The sequence below is a fragment of the Dicentrarchus labrax genome, unplaced genomic scaffold (assembly GCF_905237075.1).
Source record: "Dicentrarchus labrax unplaced genomic scaffold, dlabrax2021, whole genome shotgun sequence".
Taxonomy (NCBI): domain Eukaryota; kingdom Metazoa; phylum Chordata; class Actinopteri; family Moronidae; genus Dicentrarchus; species Dicentrarchus labrax.
Genome location: NW_026136722.1, coordinates 25,078,493 through 25,099,630, shown reverse-complemented (window position 1 = coordinate 25,099,630; position 21,138 = coordinate 25,078,493). Strand labels below are relative to the sequence as shown.

General features: G+C 42.6%; 1 protein-coding gene across 1 annotated transcript; it reads right to left on the bottom strand.

Annotated features, from left to right (window-relative positions):
- Nucleotides 1–3,163: 3,163 nt before the first annotated feature.
- Nucleotides 3,164–21,076, bottom strand: csnk1da (casein kinase 1, delta a). The gene is made up of 9 exons (XM_051389160.1): nucleotides 20,578–21,076; nucleotides 12,869–12,979; nucleotides 10,299–10,447; nucleotides 9,645–9,873; nucleotides 9,369–9,539; nucleotides 9,057–9,205; nucleotides 8,396–8,564; nucleotides 8,023–8,135; nucleotides 3,164–5,877 (listed from the first exon to the last, which is right to left on the bottom strand). Exons 1-9 carry the CDS (start codon nucleotides 20,651–20,653, stop codon nucleotides 5,827–5,829), a joined length of 1,218 nt encoding a protein of 405 aa, XP_051245120.1. The 5' UTR covers nucleotides 20,654–21,076; the 3' UTR covers nucleotides 3,164–5,826.
- Between the last annotated feature and the right edge of the window lie 62 nt (nucleotides 21,077–21,138).

Genomic DNA, 21,138 nt, shown 5'->3' with positions numbered 1-21,138 from the left:
GGTCCTAACGCCTCCCTATCACTGTCCTAGCCAATAGGAGCACCGCCCGCTCGGCTATTTCTGGCCTTCTGTTTTATTAACACTGTAGGGGAGAGCGGGACTGGTTGGCACACTCTTTTATATCTTTGGGATTTCTAACAAGATCACTATCAATGTCAATAGTTAGCTGGGCAGGTTGGCGCTGGATTTTTGGATGCATTATCACATAAAAAAACCAAAACTTAAAGGACCAGCGTGTAGGACTTAGTGGCATCTAGCGGTGCAGTTCCAGATAGCTGCTAACTCATCCAATCTAACTGTATTTGATGACATGGAAGTGAGAACGGGCTGTGAAGTGTGTAGGAGGAACCATGGTGGCAGCAAAACTTTAGAAAAATGGGAGAGGCCCTTTCTACAGCTACAGTTTGGGTTGTCCATTCTTGACTAGAAAACGTAGAAACGTGGCGGACTCCGCAGACGGTGACCCGCAAAGTCTGAAGATCACTCATTCAACTCAACGATTCTTATGTTACCTTTAAAAAGATATATTTAAATATATCATAATAAATATATCGTGATAAACATTTATATATTTATAATTTACTTTTGTTTTTGAAATCTGAAACCTGAATTCTGTCCCGTTTTTTGGTTACCCTTCTGTTGAGGCACTGAACCAGGACGGCGAGGAGGAGCTAAAAGCCCTGCAGACCACAGAGTCCTCGCATCGTCGGTGCTCTGATGTAGGATTTCACTACTTCATACTTTTTTTTCCCTGTCTTGCTGCCTCTTCTTAAACAAAGCTTGTGTCCTTTAGGGGTACGGGTAGGGACAGGGGTTGGGTACGGGTTTCAAAGGGTACTATAGCCTACAGAAAGTGTTTGATGGAAACACAGGCTTTAGTTCCGACTACTGGGACTGTAGGTTCGAAATGGCCTTGATCTTACACCCATAATGCAACTTGATATCATTGTCATTTGACCATCCATTGGGCTCTCTAACTATCAGCATTATGACCGACGTTAAAATGCAGTAGTGATGGCCGACCCCGTTCAGTTACAGACAGCTCAGGCAGGAGGCAGGTTTATTCCTAATAAGATTATTTATTACTGACTGTTGTTGACTCCTGAATGGAACCGGTTCAAGAACCAGAGCCAATTTGATGGAAACTCCCGGTCCACACTTGTCTTCCTAGTAAAACGAGTGTCCTACATTGTAGTACTGTCTCGCAGGCTGAATGTTACTCCTCGTGGCTACTACACTAATGTTGATGAGTAAAATTGGCCCCTTAAAAAGTCTGTAAGAGTCTTCCATATGCTAATGAGAGAGAGTGAGGTGTAAAAGTGCTCCAGGACACCAAAACAGTTTTTTTCAGCTAGTTTGGGAAAGAAGCTACAATTAGAGCTGAAGTCTTTTCAACATGCATTAATGTTTATGGTTACTCAGCATACACCTCCTCCTATTTAATAAAAAACCCCACTATGCAAAGCTCAGTGTCCACGGGATAGGAGCGGCAGTGGATGCAGGGTTTGCTTCCTCCAGTTATATCAAGTCAATCATCTCATATCTCTGAATAACTAAGCTGTTTCCATCTCATAACAGGTTCATGAGTTTGCTGTCTCAAGATAATTGAGTCATTTCTTCATAAATGTGGAACCTCTTGGGAAAGTGAGCAGCTGAACAGAGTCCAGGTTTCTGATCACCAGCCTGCGTTTGTTTTGATCTCTCTCCACACAGCACGAGATCCCTGTGTGTGTGTGTGATGCACTTTCGATGTATTTGCATTGATCAGAAGCTGTGTGGCACCTGGGGGTGTGTTGCTGTGCTCCGGCTCTTTCCCGTGATGCTCTGACTGACAGAGTGTTAATAATCAGGGAATAAATAAACTACTGTGCTGTTGCTGTGGGGAAGAGACTGTGGTCTGCTGACGTCAACACTCCCCCTGCCCCACTTTACCCCTGGTCAGGAAGCATGCATGTTTGTGTGTGTTTTGTCCCTCACTCATCCCTAGAATACTCCTTCAGATGCCTTGTGTAAAAATAGATGCTCACATTTCATTGTTTTAAAAATAGACCCAGAAATGTTCTTGATTTACCACATTTTAATCCAAAAAGTAACTAACTATTTCTTCCACTTTCTTTGTATCCTTGCTTTTATTGGTTAGTGAGTGTTCACAGTGGATGTTATTCTTATCCTGGGCTCATTAGTCTCTGCACATCGTGCAGGGAGGAGCAATCATGACCTGTTGTATAACTGTCCTGACTGCGCAGCAGCATGCAGGTGCTCCGGTTCTCCCACAGCACCACCCAGTGGTTGGACTATGTCATTGCATTAAGGAGCAGTTTTATTCTAGCACTGGACAGCCTTAAACTTTACTGTACGGTGCAAGGTTATTAACTAAAACTAACTCAAAACTAAAGCTAGGTGTGAGGAAACATTTTAGTTAACTGATATTTAAAAAACTAGAAAAAAAAATAAAATGAACTGAAATGAACTAAAATAAAATCTGAATATACAGGAAGTGTCTTTAGATTGTCTTTGTCAATTTGGTCACACAAGCATGAAAAGGCATTGAAATACAATACAAATACATTAAAGCTGCAGTAGGCCTTTATGTGTCAAGTGTTTCCATTATGGCATAACTGACACTTTTTTTTCTCACTTGGGGCAGAACATACTTAAAACACTAATGTATATTCACTTTAAGAAGTTATGATGAACACGTTAGTTAACAGTTGCACACATCCAGCAGACATGTAGAGTTCACAATTTTATGTTTAGTGAGCTTTGTGTATTTAACACTGTTGCAGATATCATTTAAGTTACCAGAAGCTAAAACAGTTTATTTTATTCCAAGTGGGGGGGGGGGGAGACACACACACTCTCCCCTGTAATATTATTCCTGTGTGAACGGCTGAAGCTGACAGTGAGGCTGTACCACAATATGCCAACACGCTCACAATGACAACGCTAACATGCCGATGTTTACCACGTTCAGCACTTTCATTTAGCTTGTTAGCATGGAAACGTTTGCAACGAGACCCTTTTTCACAGCAGCACTCTCGACATTAAATGGTAGGGTAAACACAGGTGTTACCAATGACAATGGAGGTCCATTCACGTCAGACAGAGTCCAGGTTACACTTGTGTTTACCCCATTTCATTCCAATCAATAAAAAGCAACACATACAAGTACTTATTAATTTATTTACACAATTTTAAAATACACAAATACAGTGGCATTACAAATGAGGAGCAAAAAGTCTTAAGGTGGGAGTGGAAAGAAAGATTTCCCATGAATCCACAGTAAGAGATGCATTGTGGGACACGAGCAACCATCTCCACCACACAGTTAAAAGCAAATATTGAACAGGAGGTGATGAAATAAAGTAGTAACGGAGAGAAGAAGAAGACATGACAGACTGAAAGAAACTATTCTCCCGTGTAAAGTGTACTTGCATTTATCATAGCCATCATCAGTGAGACAAACAAGTTAATCCATCACTTTTTTTGTTTAATTTTCAAGCCCACAGGTGAAGTATATTAAAAAAAACTGCCTTAGCAGGAACTCTAATGGAGTGAGGCATTCCCAGTCCCTCCGTACACTGTCGTCATTGCCCGAAATCGTACAGCGGCAGACAGAGTAGGCACATCCTATACACAACAACAGAACAGACATGTACAAATTACCACTACAACCCCTTCCCCCGTTTAACTACAGGAAATGGCCTACAATACTTTGCAACCAGTCTACCACATAGAGAATTTTCTACTTCAAAATCTGCAGGATTCATCGGCTCGGCCCGTCCGCTCGGATCACGCCACCTCTTGATGGAAGGACACCGGAAAGAGCTGCGTGAGGCTCGCGGTTCGAGCGCCGTCGCGACTCTTAAGACAACACTCACAGCTCTCCAAAAACCTCCATGCTTCCATCCACCCGGATGTTAAAGCACACCGCTCCATCTTTCTACCCGACCCCTCTGATCGGGATGTACTAAGTTGGTCGCAGCTGATCAATCCAACAGTAGCGGCCACATTATGACTGATGACTGAAGAAGAATGGTCAAAAGAGATGTAACAGGGGCTAGTGATCCAGTGTTTTTGGATGGGGGTGCAACAAACAGAAGTCTAGTACTCCCCATGCCTGATAAACTGATCCGAAATGGTGGAGTGTGCCTTGAATTTGATCAGCCAACCAAAACATCTCATTTAAAGTGATCACTGTTCATGCAGTTCAGTTGTGCACTGTGCAATCACGTGGGAAAATATTGTCTAACGGCGCGTTCTCAACAGTAAACGATCTGGATTGAGACGTTGCCCAATTCTGACCAAACTCGTTGTAGAGCTGTTTCTTGCTTACTCCAATAAAATCCCCCAGAAGGACAAAAAAATAATTATGTAGAGTTTTGATGCAGTCTTAGCCACGGGTTAACCGGGCTGCCTGTAAAGTAATGCAATGTAAATGAAAACTAAACTGCCTTTACATTGTCATTACATTGAAAAAGACATTATTTAAGCGCCTGTGGAGGTTGATTTCCGTGTCGTCTGCTGGGATAGTATTGGAGAAGCACAACCAGACACAGCGTTTAACAAGGTCTTGGGGTAGAAAATGGCCAAAAGCATGCTTGGAAAAAACATAAAAAGCGAACAGCATTTTGACCCAAAGTGGGAGCTGGCGGCTGGATGGTCTAGAGTGAGGTTTAGGAGGCAAAGGAGTTGAAAATTTGAAACAAAATAACCCCTCAATGTGTTCAACCTCCCCCCTCCCTCCTCCCCCCACCCATTTGAGCTCGTATAAGCCTACGACAGAACCACACAAACACACACAAAACCACATCACTATGCACCGGGTTAAAAACAACATCTCATCCATTCAGTGTGGACAGATCCTGACTATTTCACTGCTCCATTCACAGCTTTCCCAAGCAGCACACTGCAGTCACAACCTGAAGACAGAAAGAAAATGTGCTGCGGGTTTTTGGATTTACTACAACGTCCTGGTTCCAATGCACCTGAGGAGGACAGAAGACAAACCCCAAACTCATTCTATGGGATCCCCTTTGAAAATAGAACATTAAAAGTCCTTTCATCCCGTTTTTAAAACAAGGGGGTTATCCCCCTATCTATATTACATTTAAACCTAAAACACCTACAAAAAAAAAAAGGGATTTAGAGACTCTTTCAGGAAACAAATAGAGTTTAGGCACTGTCCTTTAACATTGCCATGATGGATCACGTGTCTTCCTGCGTTCATAATTAAAAAGTCCCACACTATTTTCAACAGCTAACAGACTCGTCATTCTCCATTTTCAAACCCTTGTGAAGTCTGACTCAGTGGAGCTGGTGTAAAAGAAGTTTTAATGCTAATGAACAAAAATAAGTAAAATCAAGTTAAAAAAAAATAAAAAAAATAAACAGATGCCAGAGAGAAGTAAATCCATGGCTTCATCAACAGTAAGGAGGAGGAGGGGAGTGTTTCCACATCTTCCACGTGAGAAGGAAGAAGGGAGGCTGCTACTTTGCCAAGGTGGTTAAGACAACCAAACTGCACTCCACCTGCCTATCTCGCTCTCTCGCACACAAACAAACAAACAAACAAACAAACAAACAAACAAACACACACACAGACACACACACTTCGGGTTGTGCACCTCTTCCTCTGTCAAGTGAACAAGAGCGCAGCCAGACTCTTGTGCAATGGTTGGTAGTCCTCTGTGTCAATTAAGTCCTGTATGTGTATATGTGTGTGTTTGAGAGTGTGTGTTTGAGAGTGTGTGTGTGTGTGTGTGTGTGTGTGCAGCAGGTGGTGCATGTTGAGGCCTCCATGGTGCACAGATGGATGGGAGGGTTTCACCGTGGCGCTGCGGACTGGAGGCCGCTGGGTGTGACCCGGGACAGAGCCTGCAGAGGACAAGAGAACAACATTAACTGACGGTAACAAGCGGAGCAAAGTTCAGACCCAAGGTTGACGGCGAGGCGAGCTCAAACTCGCAACTGCTTGCAATCCGTCAGTTTGCAGCATTCTGAAAGCCTGTCTGATAGTGATCCTCTCTTTTCCCTCCGTCTAAAACCATTTCAAACAGCTAACCGGTTGTAACTAAATGAATCAGCTGACTTCGCTTTGAGCTGATTGGCTGTCGAAACAGGCAACGTGTTTTAAGTTCTAAAAATCAGCCAATGGAGATTTGACAAGCTGACCCACTGAGCAACGACACTTCCAAACATATGTCAATTTAACGTTGTTGAATGTTCAAAGATGTCCACTGAGGAGCCAGAATGTAGGTTGTAGGTTGTAACATTACATTAAATCCACATTTTTTAGTTAAAAAACAGGCACAGTCCCTTTCTTTCAGTATCAGCCAGAGGTGTGGACTCAAGTCACATGACTTGGACTCGAGACTTTAACGTACAATATGTAATTTCTGCCGCTAGGTGCGTCTCACATCAAACTAACAAAAGACGTAGGTTAATGACGTCAGGAAGCAGCGTTGGATCACAGGACTTGTTGTCTTCATTGTTAAAACAGCATGGTGAACAATCTATCTGATGTGACTCAGGCAGGAAACATGTTCACGGATGAGGTGAGATGAGATATTAAAGTTTTATTCATGTTAAGTTTAGTCACGTCCAATCACACTCTGCCGTGTTTACCTGGAAGCCATAGCAACCAGAGGCAATGGAAACACACCGTTACTATTGTACGTATTAAGTACAGAGTGTATGGAAAAATTGATTGATGATTTCACCTTCTACTACACACACCCATGAGGTAACGTCATGTAACCTCGGGGGCAAAGGGGTGGGTCTGAGTGGGTTTTTTCCCACGTGAAGGGCGTGTTCAAGCCTGTCTCTCTGTACCCTCAAACTGTCAACGAAAATCCCTTAAAATCTTAAACATGAAAATCAAGACACAGATTCTCCCGTTGTATTCAGGTGATGGCAGAAATTGGACATTGTATTTCTGCATTGCTTCATACCGTTAAGAGTTACAACACTGTTTCTATTTTGTAATTTGGGTGAATTGACCCTTTAAAATGAAATAAATTCCCTTCTTTAAATAGACAAGCAGACCCCTCAATAACAATATCACTAACTGGAACATTATGTATACACACACAAGAAATGGTCAGAGCCATGTATATTATTATATTCAATTATTACCATAGTTAATTTAGCATTTAGTGCTTAGTTTAAGTGCCGAACTAAATTCTAGGTCTTCTTTGTAAAACTGTGAGGTCAGATGTTTGGTTATTGTAATGCAGAGAGAAATGTAATATTGTCTTATTAGGACTTTAATCACATCCTATAATAAACAGACAAACACAACAAATACTACTCCTCTTCAAAAGGAATAAAGGCGGCCTTGGATTCCAACACATCAGCACAGAGAAATGTAACCTGTCTATTTGAACTTGTTTCATAACTATAAATCCCCTAAAGAAAGCCAGTTCAGGCTGAACAAGTTTAGTTACTACAGCTGTTGGTTGTAGTCGAAGGAAGTAAACATCCTTTTTTAGACTTTATCTGGCTGTTACACTCATTGGCCTCCTGGGGGAGCAGTGGCTCTAAAAGAAAGAGGAGAGAACAAACAACCTAAACTGCAGAGTGCAGCAGAGGCTCTTAAACTACGTCCAAAAGAAGACAAACGCCCATCTTTACTGTTGTCATCAGTCTGTCCCAATATGTAAAATGCAAAAAAAGGGGAACAAACTGACATTTAGGGCAAGTAAAAAAGGGAAGTTCTTTGTCTGTTAGCACTCCCTGAAACACATCTTTAAATGCTGATAGACACATACTGTGTGTTCTCTTGTGATATATGCTTCCTGTTTTTGCAGACACGTCAATATTTGTTAGACAACTGAGCACAGCTGGTTTATTTCAGAAGATTTAGTCAGTCAAAGCCCTCCCTCTGCTCTTTTTAATTCCCCTCACCCGCTGAGCTTTGCTCTTTCATATCTTTCCCTGCTCTGCCTGAGACATGTAGACAGACAGAATTGAGGATTTTGTACGTTACATAACTAATCGCAGTTTGTGTCTGTGTGTTACCTGTGAGGTGGACATGCGGGATGTGTCCTGGCGTCCCGTCAGGTCTGAGGAGGAGATGTTGACGGGTGCTCCGCGATGAAGACGCATGCTCACCTTCCTCTCCTTCTCCAAACCTGACAAAAAAGGGACAGGAGATCACTGATAAGGAACATCTCTTGATTATAAAAAAAAAAAATAGTCAAAGAAGACTGGTGACCAACAAAACCCAAAATAATGGCATCTTGCTGACTTTTTACTTTCTATTTTCTGTGTCCCGCATCCAAAACAATACATCAAATTACAACAAATACATAGAATAAATACAAGCACTGGATCACTCAAAACTAATGACCTTTCAATTGCTTCCTGATAAGTACTGTTTGTGTGTGCTGACCTGTGTGTGAGGCGGGATTAAGTGGTGAGGGGGCTGCGACGTCCTGAGCCGCCCTGGCTCTTCCTGAGGCCGAGGCCATGCCCCTGGCTCCGGGGTTCCTGCTGTGCCTCAGCCTCTCCTCCCGCTCCCGCCGCTCCCTCTCTGCGTCCTCCACGGCCCTGTTGGCACCCTGACACACACAGAGACATATTTATTCAACATATTTTCTCCTGGTAGAAGCAGTGAGTAGTTCATCACAGAGTGCCTGAAATGGGTGAAATAGGTGGGAAATTAACCATTATTTAAATCACATGGTCATTTCAAACATCAGATATATATTCTTTAATAAAACTCCCTGGCAAAACTAGTATGAAGGGAAAGTTAAGGTCTGCTAACCTTGTACAAAAACTGCCTCTGTGTAGTTTTGGCTCTTTGTATGAACAGATATTGTCGCACTTAATAAAAATTGAACAGAGGCAGTAGTGTGTATGATTACATTTAGTTTTACTGTAAATACACATTTCAGTGAGTAGTACTGCGTCTGCTGACCACATCTAAACTCTCCAACTCCGTACTGATGAAGGCAGCTGAATGCACCCAAATCCATTGTAATCAACCGTGGAAGCAAAAATCATGCAGACTTTGGAGACGACAGAGAATGAAGGGAATCCCAACAACTTACAAATTTGAGCATGTTCCAGTCAAAGACGTAGTCGTAGGAGAAGCCCTGTCTGTGGAAGAGGTTCCTGAAGAGCTGGCGGAGGTACGAATAGTCGGGTTTGTCGTCAAACCGCAGAGAGCGGCAGAAGTTCAGGTAGGTGGCGAACTCCGCTGTGGAGGACCAAGAGGATGGGGAAAAGTTCACAAACGGTATGCACTGTAGCTTTGTGGGAAATACTTAAACACACCAACCTCCATTCTGATATTAAAAGTTAGTATGTGATTACATCCCACACAGAACCAATGAAAGAAGGGAGGGAGCAGTTAAACGTACATGGGTAGCCTTTGCAGAGGACCTCAATGGGAGTGGACATTTTCTTCTCACTGATGCGTTCGTACTTCTGCCTCTTGGTGGCGGCTTTCAGACCCTGCCAGGGCAGAGAACCCAGGTTGAAGTACATGAGGACGTAACCCAGCGACTCCAAGTCGTCCCGTCTGGACTGCTCTGTAGACACAAAGGGGGACAAAGTCAGATCAGCGGCCACGAGGCGAGTCTATCCATTCATGACATAAGGCGGGACTTTATTGACGCTACAACGACCGGCCTTACCGATGCCCAGATGTGTGTTTATGGAGGCGTAGCGGGCGGTTCCGGTCAGGTTCTTGTTCTCGCGGTAGGGGATGTGCTGGTGTGTGCGGGCGTCGCGGTATTTCTTGGCCAGGCCGAAGTCAATGATGTAGACCAGGTTGCCCTTCTTGCCCAACCCCATCAGGAAGTTGTCTGGCTTCACGTCCCTGTGGATGAAGTTCTTGGAGTGGATGTATTCGATGCGGCTGATCTAGAGGGGAGGAAGCGGGAGCAGATCTGATGTGAGCGTTAACATGCAAACATGGCGGAAAGGAGAGAAAAGGGAGTCAGATACAAGTACCAGAGAGTACTGCCAAATGTAGCTTTAAATGTAGTCAGCCCACCAGTAAAGGCAGCGTCAAGTATATTAGTATATATAAGTAGATATTGAGAATAGCAGAACTTGGATAAAACATCTGGACTTTGGATTATGTTTTCATGTAGAGGTTTACAGTAGATGCAGCGTTCAAATTTGTCACGAGAGCTAAAAGAATAAGACGCTCTCGTGTCTCCAGCACACTGTTTTCACAATAACTATAATAACTATAGTACACCTCAAGTTAAAAAAACAACAAAATTAGCAGCTAGCATCTAGCAACCCCTTCCTCTTTGTTTCGCTTCCTCTCTGGCGCTCACCATCTGGTCGGCCAGCAGCAGGACCGTCTTGAGGCTGAATTTCCGAGAGCAGAAGTTGAACAGATCCTCCAGACTGGGCCCCAGCAGTTCCATCACCATCACATTGTAGTCGCCCTCAGCCCCGCACCACTTTATCGTCGGAATGCCCACTGGAGGAGAGGAGGGAGCGCAAAACAGAGGAAAAGGTCACATTTAACTCTTCATGTTATTTTCATTAACTTCGTCAATTATTGTTTATACTGCATACTTTGTATAAACAGAAGCTGAATGTAACTTTGAGCATAGTCTTAGTGTGATTCTAAGTGACTGCAGATCAGTGATGTTGAATGAGGACTCAAATCATATCTACCCACAATGCCTTCTCTCAAGTACTAAATGAGTAAGCAGAATTAACAGGAAGTGTTTCAGTCATCAAGCAAAAATTCCAAACATTTGCTGAATGCAGCTTCCACAGTGTGGGGAATGTAGATATATATCATTATTGTAAAGTGAATATCTTTGGGTTATGACTGTTAGTCGGACAAAACGAGATCTGAAGGAGTCACCTTGAACTTTCTGGGACGGGCTTTCTTTTTTTTTAAATTCTGTCATGAAATTCAAAATCTCATCAACTCAACGACTGATCCATTAATCAAGAAAGTAGACAAATTACTTGATAATAAAAAAAAAAAAAAACCTTAGTTTCAATCCTACTCCCTCTGTCGTGATTAAGATTACCCATCATTATTTGGGGTAGTAATCAACAACAAATATTTGAAGCTTTGACCAGGGATTACCTTCTCATCTGTCCGAGAGGCCGAGGCCGTCCACTGTCGATTACCCATCTTCCCTCACTCTATGTCTACAGCTCTCGGAGTGAGTAACTGTATTGATAATACTATTCATAATAATCCTACCGTATCATGTGACATTACTATGGGAGTTCCCATAAAATGTTCATAATTCAAATACACTTCATTGTTTCTGTGTTTCCAAAACAGGGAACTCAGAGGATCAACCTCACAATGAAAGCGCTCTTTAAAAAGTTCACTGGGCAGTTTGTCATTTTTATATTTTTATTCTAATTAAATTTAAATAACCAGCTAATATAATACATAGGGGACTTTTTATGATTGATATGAATTTATAGTGAGCATTATTCCTTATGCTTACATGCAAAGCCTGATTCAATGCTAGGGGGAGGGCATTGTGGGTAGAGATATCCTCATTTTCCAACTCAAACACATTTTTTAAAAGCTGCCTGGTGCAGCGCAGTGCAATGCTACAGTAGAGAATAGAAATGGCTCAAATCTGAAAGCCTTCATCAAGCACACAGTGTCCATGCCCCCGACACACAGTAGGAGTGTTAAGGCAGAGGCCAGCTGGTTTTGTAGTAGCTGGTAATAGGCTGACGTTCCCAAGGCGAGGGGGCCATCTGGCATTTCCTTGTACAGGCAGACAGCAACAAAATGCTGCTGCTCAGCACCTAGTGCCGCACACACACACACACACAGTCTGCATCAGCTATTTATATACATACAAACGCAAATACATCCCACGGTCTGGGTCAGCCACCGTGCCCCAATAAATCCTACCATGCTGGAACAAAAATACAAATGCTTGTGTGTGCACAGTTGTGCTTACAGAGACAAACTGTCTCCTGTACGTGCTCAGTCCCAGTCGACTGTTGGCTACAAAGTCAGAACAAAGCTGGGCAGAGTTCATCAGCCAGTGAAGTTGGGAAATAAAACCTGCCAACCTCATTCTGTTATCCCTGCCTGATTTTTGTTTTAGTTCCCAACAGCAACGCTAACCTCCTGTCATCACACAGGGTGACAGGTTCTTTCTCGCTCAAAGCTGACCGGCACGTTTAGAGTCGAGCACAAAATTTACACTCCGCTCTGATTGGGAAATTTTTTTCTCACGTCACGTCTCACTGCACTGGAATTCCTGAGAAATTAGTTGGAACTGTGAATCAGGAAGCCGATGACTGTGGCTGTCCCTGTATTTTGTGTTACGTTTCAAGTGCTTTTACTTATTATGAGATGGTAAAGAGCTGTGCTTCTGGGATTAGTTGCCTCCAGGTTGTTGCTCGTGTGTGCAGAGGACCCTTGCACAAAATAGAACCTCTGTCAGCCTCTCCTTGTCGCACTGCTGGTCAGAATTTTATGTCCTCAGTCACTGTGGGCGGCGCCAGCATGTTTTAGAGGTTCAGTTGACAATGAAAAGCATACCGTCATGTCGTCAGGGGTCAAGCCAGTCAGGTTTTCCCCGCTCACCATTCACAGTTAAGTTTCAAAACATCCACAGTGATCAGGGAGGAAATTAGGGCCACTATAACAAAATCAGATACTTCTTTAAGGTAGGTTGAATATACCTACCTCCAGTTGGTTCCTCATTTAACTCAATATATACTGAGGTGCCACACATTGATCCTTCTATATAATGATTTACAATGATAAACAGATGCTGGCCTATACGTTTAAGTGCTTGAATACTGGTGTGGGGTACTTAGTACCCCACAAAGCAGCAACAACACTTTAGAGCGGCAGAATGTGTGTGTACATGGTGTGTTAAAGAGCATACAGTACCTCCACCCTGCATCATCTTGTAGATTTTGCTCTCTATGTGGAGCTGTGGGTGTTTGGTCTTCACACATTCCAACTTGATGGCTACCTCCTCTCCAACCGAGATATCAGTACCTAGACGGACAGACAGACAGAGAGACAAGAGGTCAGCTGCATGGAAACACATCACATCATTTTGCTTTAAGGACGTAGCATAGCAGCGTTTACCAGAGTACAGCCAATATGGCAACAGAGCTCAATCTGCAACACGGAGTGCAGACAGGTCAAAGTCCAATGTATATCACAGATTTATATCATGGCTGTCCAAGTCCATCAAGTCTTATGAAGCAAATTAGATATGAAGATAATAAAGCCTGACTGGTCAACAAGTGGTATAAAGAGCACATTAGCGACGGTGATTAAAGAGAAGAAAGCTGCTTGGGTACACAGGGACATACCGGTGGTTAACACAGCAAAGCCGGCCAAAATGGAAACCAACAGTGCGCACTCTGTGCACCCTGCTCTTCTTTCAAGAATCTACTTGTGCATGTGCAGTCCAAATGTCCTCGCAGCCATCATTACATTATTCATCTAATTCCTTCAACAGACCAGAAGGTTTTGGGGAACTGTGTATGTGAGAAACACTCGTGATCCAACAAACCAGTGCTTCAGCTGCTTTCTTCCTAAATATGGTTATGGGGTCCAGTTCCTTCCACATAAACACAGCAACTGGACACCAGGTTACGTAATCCCCTTTCTCAACACACACATGGTCTCATACGGGCAGCGGTTCAATCGTGCAGGCTAACAGCAGCACCAATGGAGCATCATTGATTTCTCTGTATGATGTCATCTGGGCGGGCTGAGCAGCACCCAGCAGGGCGAGGCACACAATTAGGACTATGACTCAGTTTAAAGCAGATATGTTGTATATTTTATACTGGTGGGATAATGCTGAAGAAAAGCCTGTGAATGCGTGGCCGTACAGCGCTGTATGCAGGTTGCTGCTGCCAGGTTTTGCGATGATGCGGGAAAACAAAAAGCTCGAGCTGGAACGAGGCAGTTCTGCTTCAGATCGTCAGTGCAACTAAATTAAATGGCATTGATCTGCCTCTGGCTGGCCACCCAAATCCATATCCAAATCATTCTGGGTAGTGACTTTAAAAGGGTCAGTTCACCCAAGTGCCAAACAACAAAATTCCATTCACCTTCATAGTATCGTGGAGAACACTGGGTTCCTTAGAAGTGAGAGAAGTGGGGAGTTAACTTATTGTTAACAAATGGAAAGTACACTCTGTCCCTGCTGTGGATCACTCGGTTGGACTCTTAGCTTTCGAATAAACCGCTGTTAAAGTTGTTAAATGCGGTCATGATTTCACCATTATTGGAATATTTTTTCGTTTAATTAACCAGTTTGTCGAAACAGTTGCTCATTCATTTTAGGTCCATCTACTAATGGATGAATCGTTTCAGCCCTAGTTGCCCGACATATCGTGAACACCTCCTTCACCTTCCAGACCATTTTGCCATTTGTTTAACATTAAATACGATACATTGAATTAAGGCAGTTAAAGAGTGTATGATGCCAATAATATTAGTGTACTAGTTCAATAGTCAATAATAATAGTGTGTGTGTCAATTCACAAAAACTTAACCACTGAAAATTGACTTTTTTTGACATCTAGTAAACACTGCAGCCCACCATCAGTTATAGATTTGCTTTCTGTATTCAGTTTCACAACACTGTAACTGAATACAAGCAAGAGTTAGCAGATTAAGCACTTACTACACGGATTAATTGAAATGATTAATAATGCAAAAACTTTTGCTCATTGCAACCTTATGAGATTTATTATTAGATTTAAAGTATGCTGTCTGATCTTAGATTTAACAAACTGTTCATGTGCAGATGGGCATCAGGTAAACAAGGGCTTCTCTCTATTTTAGTTTGAGCACTTTGAAACATACACAGAGACACTTAACTCACAGTGACTTCTTGCTTTAGCCAATCAATAAATAAATCAATCAAGCAAGCAAACAAACAACAACAACAGCGAAAATGTCTGCAAAGGCTCTTTACAATCTGAACAACACATTTCAGTGCGCCGTCTGCTTTATTGCATCATAGGAATGTGATTTGCCCGGACAGATTTTCCTGGGGAATGCAGCCCCCAGCCCCACGCCCGCTTGTCTTCTGGTCTTCCCGCTTGTGAGTGTGTGTGATTCCTGTGTACATATGTGGTGTGTGTGTGTGTGTGTTTTTTTATTCTGAGCGGTGTTGCTGCCAAAACATGTTCAGACACATCTCTGCACTCTGGTTCACAAACAGCAGCAGCAACAAACTTCTAAAGACTTTGCATTGAGTAGCTGCACGCATTAAAAAGTTATGCATGCATCCAAGGAGAGAGACCCATTGCAGCCACATGCTGAAAAGATGTAAATGTATTAAGTCTCTGCAAAACACATACAGAAGCTTTACTGTAACTGTCAGCATAGTTCAAAAATGCAAATCACCCATGAGTGTGGTGTTGGGGGGTTCTAGTGTGCTGTTAAATGCCACAGGAAAAAGAACAGCACATTGAAGATGCAGCCTCGACTAATCGAAAAGAAGAACTGTGAAACTATTCTCACATATGAACTTGTCAGACGTGCTCTCACATGTTGGAAATACTCTGTTTGGGTTTAGGCAAGGGGTCGCACCTGCAGAGCGTGCAGGAGGAGGAGAAGGACTCATTCGTACTTTTTGAATTGATATCAATACAAATATGGGATTTTATAACGGAACTATGAGCAGACGTGATGGAGAAAGCCAAAAGGTTTTTTTAAAAAGTATGATAACTAAACAATGAACTAAAGAGTGGAAAGCAAACAGGCCATCAGAAGAGAGTTACTTTTTTGTAATGTTTAAATGTTTTTAATGAATGAGATTTTTGAATTGTGGAATTTCACTGGCATTGGTATCGACTAATACATTTTTAAGCATGATGACATCCCTTATGACCGCCTCCTCCTGGACTGGAGGAGGGCGGACCCTGATTTGCACGCAGCCCAGAAATCCAAGGCGGATTTCAAGTGTCTTTAATCTCAACTAGATTTTATCCGGGTACAAAACACCTGCAATGCCAAGTGTACGTGGTGCCTAAGTGGAAAATATTACATATGTTAATATATGATGACATTTACCAAGACTCCAACTATTCCATGTAGCACTAATTTGTCATGTAATGCATAAATATAAATAAAGAAATCTTCAAACAGAATGAACTTCAAAAGCATAAAAACCTTTTAATTAAATACTAAATATCTCATGCATCTCAGTATTGGCACATTAATCATCACAGCAGGCCAGCTCTTATTTAACTCATTCTGAAGCAAAGACACAGGAAATGTGGTAAGAAGGAAGACGTGATGCGAGTCAAGGAAAGCCACAGAATGCTAACAATCCCCTTCCCCAAATACTGTAGCAGCATATTGTGGGTGGTGAGAGCAAACAGATGAGACATGTTGCACAGAGAGTGTCAAAAGTTTGCAGTGTGTGCGCGTACTGTGGTTCAGGACGAGAACCACATCAAACCCAGCCTGTTGCTGGAGGCTGTATTGTTACTGCAGCTTTTCTGGGATGTCACTGACTCTGAAATGTACTGCAAAGGAATATATATTGAACGGGGTCTTCGCTTTGCAACTGCAAGCAAAAAAAAAAAAAGAACCTCAGACTAGATTTCTCAACTGTAAAGTTCCTGAGAGGTTGTTGTGACGTCAACAAAACCACTATAAAACACAATAACTGCACACAGAGTCAGCTGAAAGGCAGAACAACATGGTGTCATAAGTCTGACAAACTGAGTCACCACCAGCATTCGCTCTAAACAAGCCTTAAAGTTCTCCATTATTGCAAAGTGTTGATAAGAGAGCAGGTTTTGGATTTTCTTTTGGTTGTTTCAGCATTCAGTTTAAACATGCCTTAAAGTTCTCCATTATTGTTGCAGCTCTAAAACAACCTCACTGTTAGCTTTGCTTATATAAATGGACCCATCCCTTTTGGCATACACAGCTGGAACCGTTTCAATTTACAATGGTATCGCAGGCCAAGTATCTGTTACATAAGTGCCTGTCGGGCAGGTAGTAGACGACTGAAGCAGTTGTATCACCAAACTACACCACATGCTCAGACTGCTTATAATACGGAGGGATTTTACAATTCTGCAAAGTTTCTTAACCAATTAATATAAAGAATATTAAGATTATTAATATGAATGAGAGGTAGGGCCGTATAAGTCGTCTGGCACATAATCCGTAAAACCACAACCTGACATTTCTACAGGTTAAACAAGCTAATTATGTTTTACTTAGTGAGCTTTAGAGGTGCATTCGGTAACTTTAGTTTGCTGTATGTATGCAAGTGATATCCTTTCATATAAGACAGTGAATGAGTATTTCCCAAAGACTCCAACTATTGCTTTAAACCAGGGGCATCAAACTGCAGGCATTTCTGGCCCTCCATCCCCCATTCTTCAGGCAGGAGCATGATTTCAAAAATATAATCGGGTTTACAAGATTTAAGGATTATTAGTTTTTCTAGTTGTTTCATATGAATTTAAAAACAAATCCCTGATATACAATTTAAATAAACACAAAAATGTATTTAGTCTGGCACAAAATAATGGCATATGTGTGCAAAGTGTGGATAAGAAGAGAGCAGGTTTTGGGTTTTCTTTTGTTTGGCTGCAAACAAAGATGGCGTTTTAAATGGCATTTAAATGACAAGTACTTTGCCAATAAAAAAAAGTCTGCCGTTTCTTTTTTTTTTTTATTCAGGCGTCGTTCAATGCCAGTTTATTTTTACTTACTTGGTGCTACAGTCAGATTTTGGTCAGTACACTAAAGACAAGTATTGAGGGTAGACACCCAGCTCTGACAGGGGGCAGGGCTTTTTCAAGCAGTGCCAATGTGTGAACACAGCCTCAGTCACCATCAAAAGCCAGAGAATTCATACTGAGCCAAAGCAAGCTGATGCCACAAAATAGAAACTCAACGTTGTGGTTTATTTATTTATTTTTTTAAACACACTGCTGAGAAAAATCCAGTTCAGGGAGTTTGTACGGTGACAAACACTGCAACCAGGCTTCTGTAGCTTGTTTCGACATGAACAAAATATGCAAATCACCCACCATGTAACAGGAAGTAGAGCTTGACTAACTGCTTTTTGCACACTTTAAGGACTGAGTGACAAACCTCTCAAAGACTGCAAACTATTCTAGCAGTGGTGAACATCTGACAGCCCAGCACACTGAGTACAAGGCTTCACACCAAGAGCTGACCTCATCTCCTCCTTGCGCCAATAACAAACAGCCTCTCGCCCCGTTACAAGCCCAATCCACCGCCCAGACATCCCCACAACGCACAGCAGGCTGCTCACACGCTGTCGGCGTTACTGCAGCGCTCACACACTGTGTGGGAGCGCGTTAATGTGGCACACTTTACAACTCTTTGTTATGTCTTCTTTTATTAGCATTTAACCATACTCTGTTCTGGCTGATTAACAATGTTAAGTCACATGAGTCAGCAGCCACTCAAGAGAGGAGGGAGGGAAGTGAATGTGTAAGCAGCTGGCAGCTCTCACCATCAGTCCAATCAACAGGTCACACAAAACAAGAGTGGATCTGACTAATGCGTGAAACACTGGGTTTAAAGGAATACTCTGAGGGTCCGCTTGTGTGCCGTCTTACCCACAGAATTATAGTTTCACCTCTGTGTCCAGCACACGGATGGGATGTGTCGAACCTTGCTTAACTCAGTCGGTGCATTCAACCTTGTTTCATGTTGTCTTTATACAGGTTCAGGCAGGAAGCTGAATATCAGCAGTATGGTGCAGAGTTCATCCGAGCAGACCCACATTCACCACATCTTAAAACAGCTCATTTTTAGATCTACTATTTTCCACAATGTGTTTCCTTGAGGCAGAAAATGGCGAGTGTGAAGCTTGGATCTAAAAAAAAAAAATCAAGCAGAAACACTGCGAAGGCTGGTCTTCACAACATCAGGAAGCCCATCCAGTTCAAACACTTCCTTTCATCATTTATGGGAACTGAAGTATGACGGCAGCATTGAGCGTACCTCCGCTGACATAAAAAATATTTGATTTTGTAGTTTATGAAATAAAACCTTAACCATCGGAGTGTAAAAGCACAGTTTCTACAAATGAATGCCTGAAACAGTACAACTGCCTTCAGCCCTCTATAGCACAGTAGTGTCGTGATGTTTTATTCACCACGGATATAAAACTTCCCCTATTCTCTATTCAATAGCAGTAATACACATAATTGTATGTAACACTTGCAACAACAAAACATGTGTTGGTAAATTGTTCAAATCAGACACTGAATATCAATTCTATTACATTGTATCATTAATCATGTTGTGACCGCTAGACTGGGGTATTATTCTCTCTGGGTTGATTAGATATCAGAGATGAAGTGATGAGTCCACAGCCGGTAAAAACGCTTCATGAATTAACAATGTCTCGTCTCTATTGTTGCTCAGATGACTAAGTCTTAAGCCTAGAAATGTGATCAGCTGTTCTCAGCCACTGTTGCCAAGAGCTGTGGACCTCCAATATGGCCACCAGAGGATGCATTACAATAAAAGGTGGCAGAACACAATGTCAGGGAGTGATTAATACATCCACTTATTATAATCAGATTGGGCAAGAATTCTTCCATATTTACATTTTCCATTATCCATGTTTCCCCCACGTTTGTACCTCAAATGGATCTTGAACTTCCCGCACCCAAACATTAATGATAACCTTACTAATGGCCGATGTAAATCCACTCTGACTGTGTAGTGAATAATCTTTAATCAGCACATCTAATGTACTCAACCTTTACTGCCAATGAGAGGCAACCCATCCAATCAATTACTACAAAAACTACACAGTCAATAGGCCGCAGCCCCTGGCACTTTATAAATGAAGGGCTGTGATATATGAACATGTCCCCTCAGCCACTGAACAAGCAGCAGGATTTATTAACCATTTTCATGTCAAAGCTGGTTCTCACTAAGCCATGGAGCCTCACTTGATCATATGAGGACCCCAAACTAAATACAGACAGTGTCACTCCTTTCTGATCGTGGTTCCTTTCAGAAGGGACTCAGATTATTGGGAAATAAAACCCTGTCAGGAGCCAGTGCTCCTGATTAATCACTTCTTAGGAACAGAGGAGGAAACTGAGCGGGCCTGTTGTGTTTGAAGGTGGCTGCTCAGCAGCAGTGAGTAATTTAGATGTCATTTAGCGCTTCAGGAACCGTAAAGTCACTGCTTATTCCGGGTTATAAAGGCAGACAGTAAACTCAATTATGAGCTAGTTGTGTTAGCTAACTGGCGATAAAGGGTTTAGCGACACTGCAGCCGTCAACACGGTTTATTTAGACATTCATTTTAAACTACGACAGTCAAAAATGTTCCCCAAGTCGAGCACATTGTACAAACACGTCGTTTACTGTGAAATAGTTCACTGGAAGTCTTGTCACTGCTAACTAGCTGCTTAGCTACACAGACTGCTAGCTTAGTGGCTAATGTGGCTAACACTAAACACTGAACAGCTGATCGACTCTGAGCTCGGTTCGGAAACCCACCAAGGTACCGGACTGGCTCTCTTCAGCTTCGTGTACCGGGTTGAGGTGAATGGAAACAACCGGGAACACGGCAGCAACTTTCTGTGACGGTAACTCACCCAGATAGATGTCTCCAAACGAGCCACTTCCAATCTTCCTGCCCAGTCTATATCGGTTCCCCACTCTCAACTCCATGATAGGCAATCTGTGGTCGGCCAGCAAGCACGCTCGCTAGCTCCGAAATATCCAGAAAATGTTCAGGTTTAAAGCCCGAGTGTGGTTACAATCAGAACAGGCCAAATATCCGACACATTAAAGCCTCTTCGGGCGGTGGATTGTGTCTTCTCTGTGTCGTCTCCGGATGAAGTCAGCTCTCGCAAATCTTTCGCCACTCGTTTTAAAATACCACTAACCTCATATTGCGCTAATACGGAGCTTGTTAGAAAGGTTAAAGTGTGTACTTTATGCTCTCGCTGTTTTTGATGAAGATCCGCTTAAATTGTCCACGGATGAAGACGGATTTTGAGGAAGGTTAGGTTGTGGACTGAGCTCGGATCCTGTCCCTGTTGCTGTCTCCGCTCTGTTGGGATCCTGTTCACTGATCCGCTGGAGGTGTCTGACATCACTTCCCTGCTGGGTGGTGAGGGAGGACACCGACAGAGAGCCTCCCAGTGGAGAGC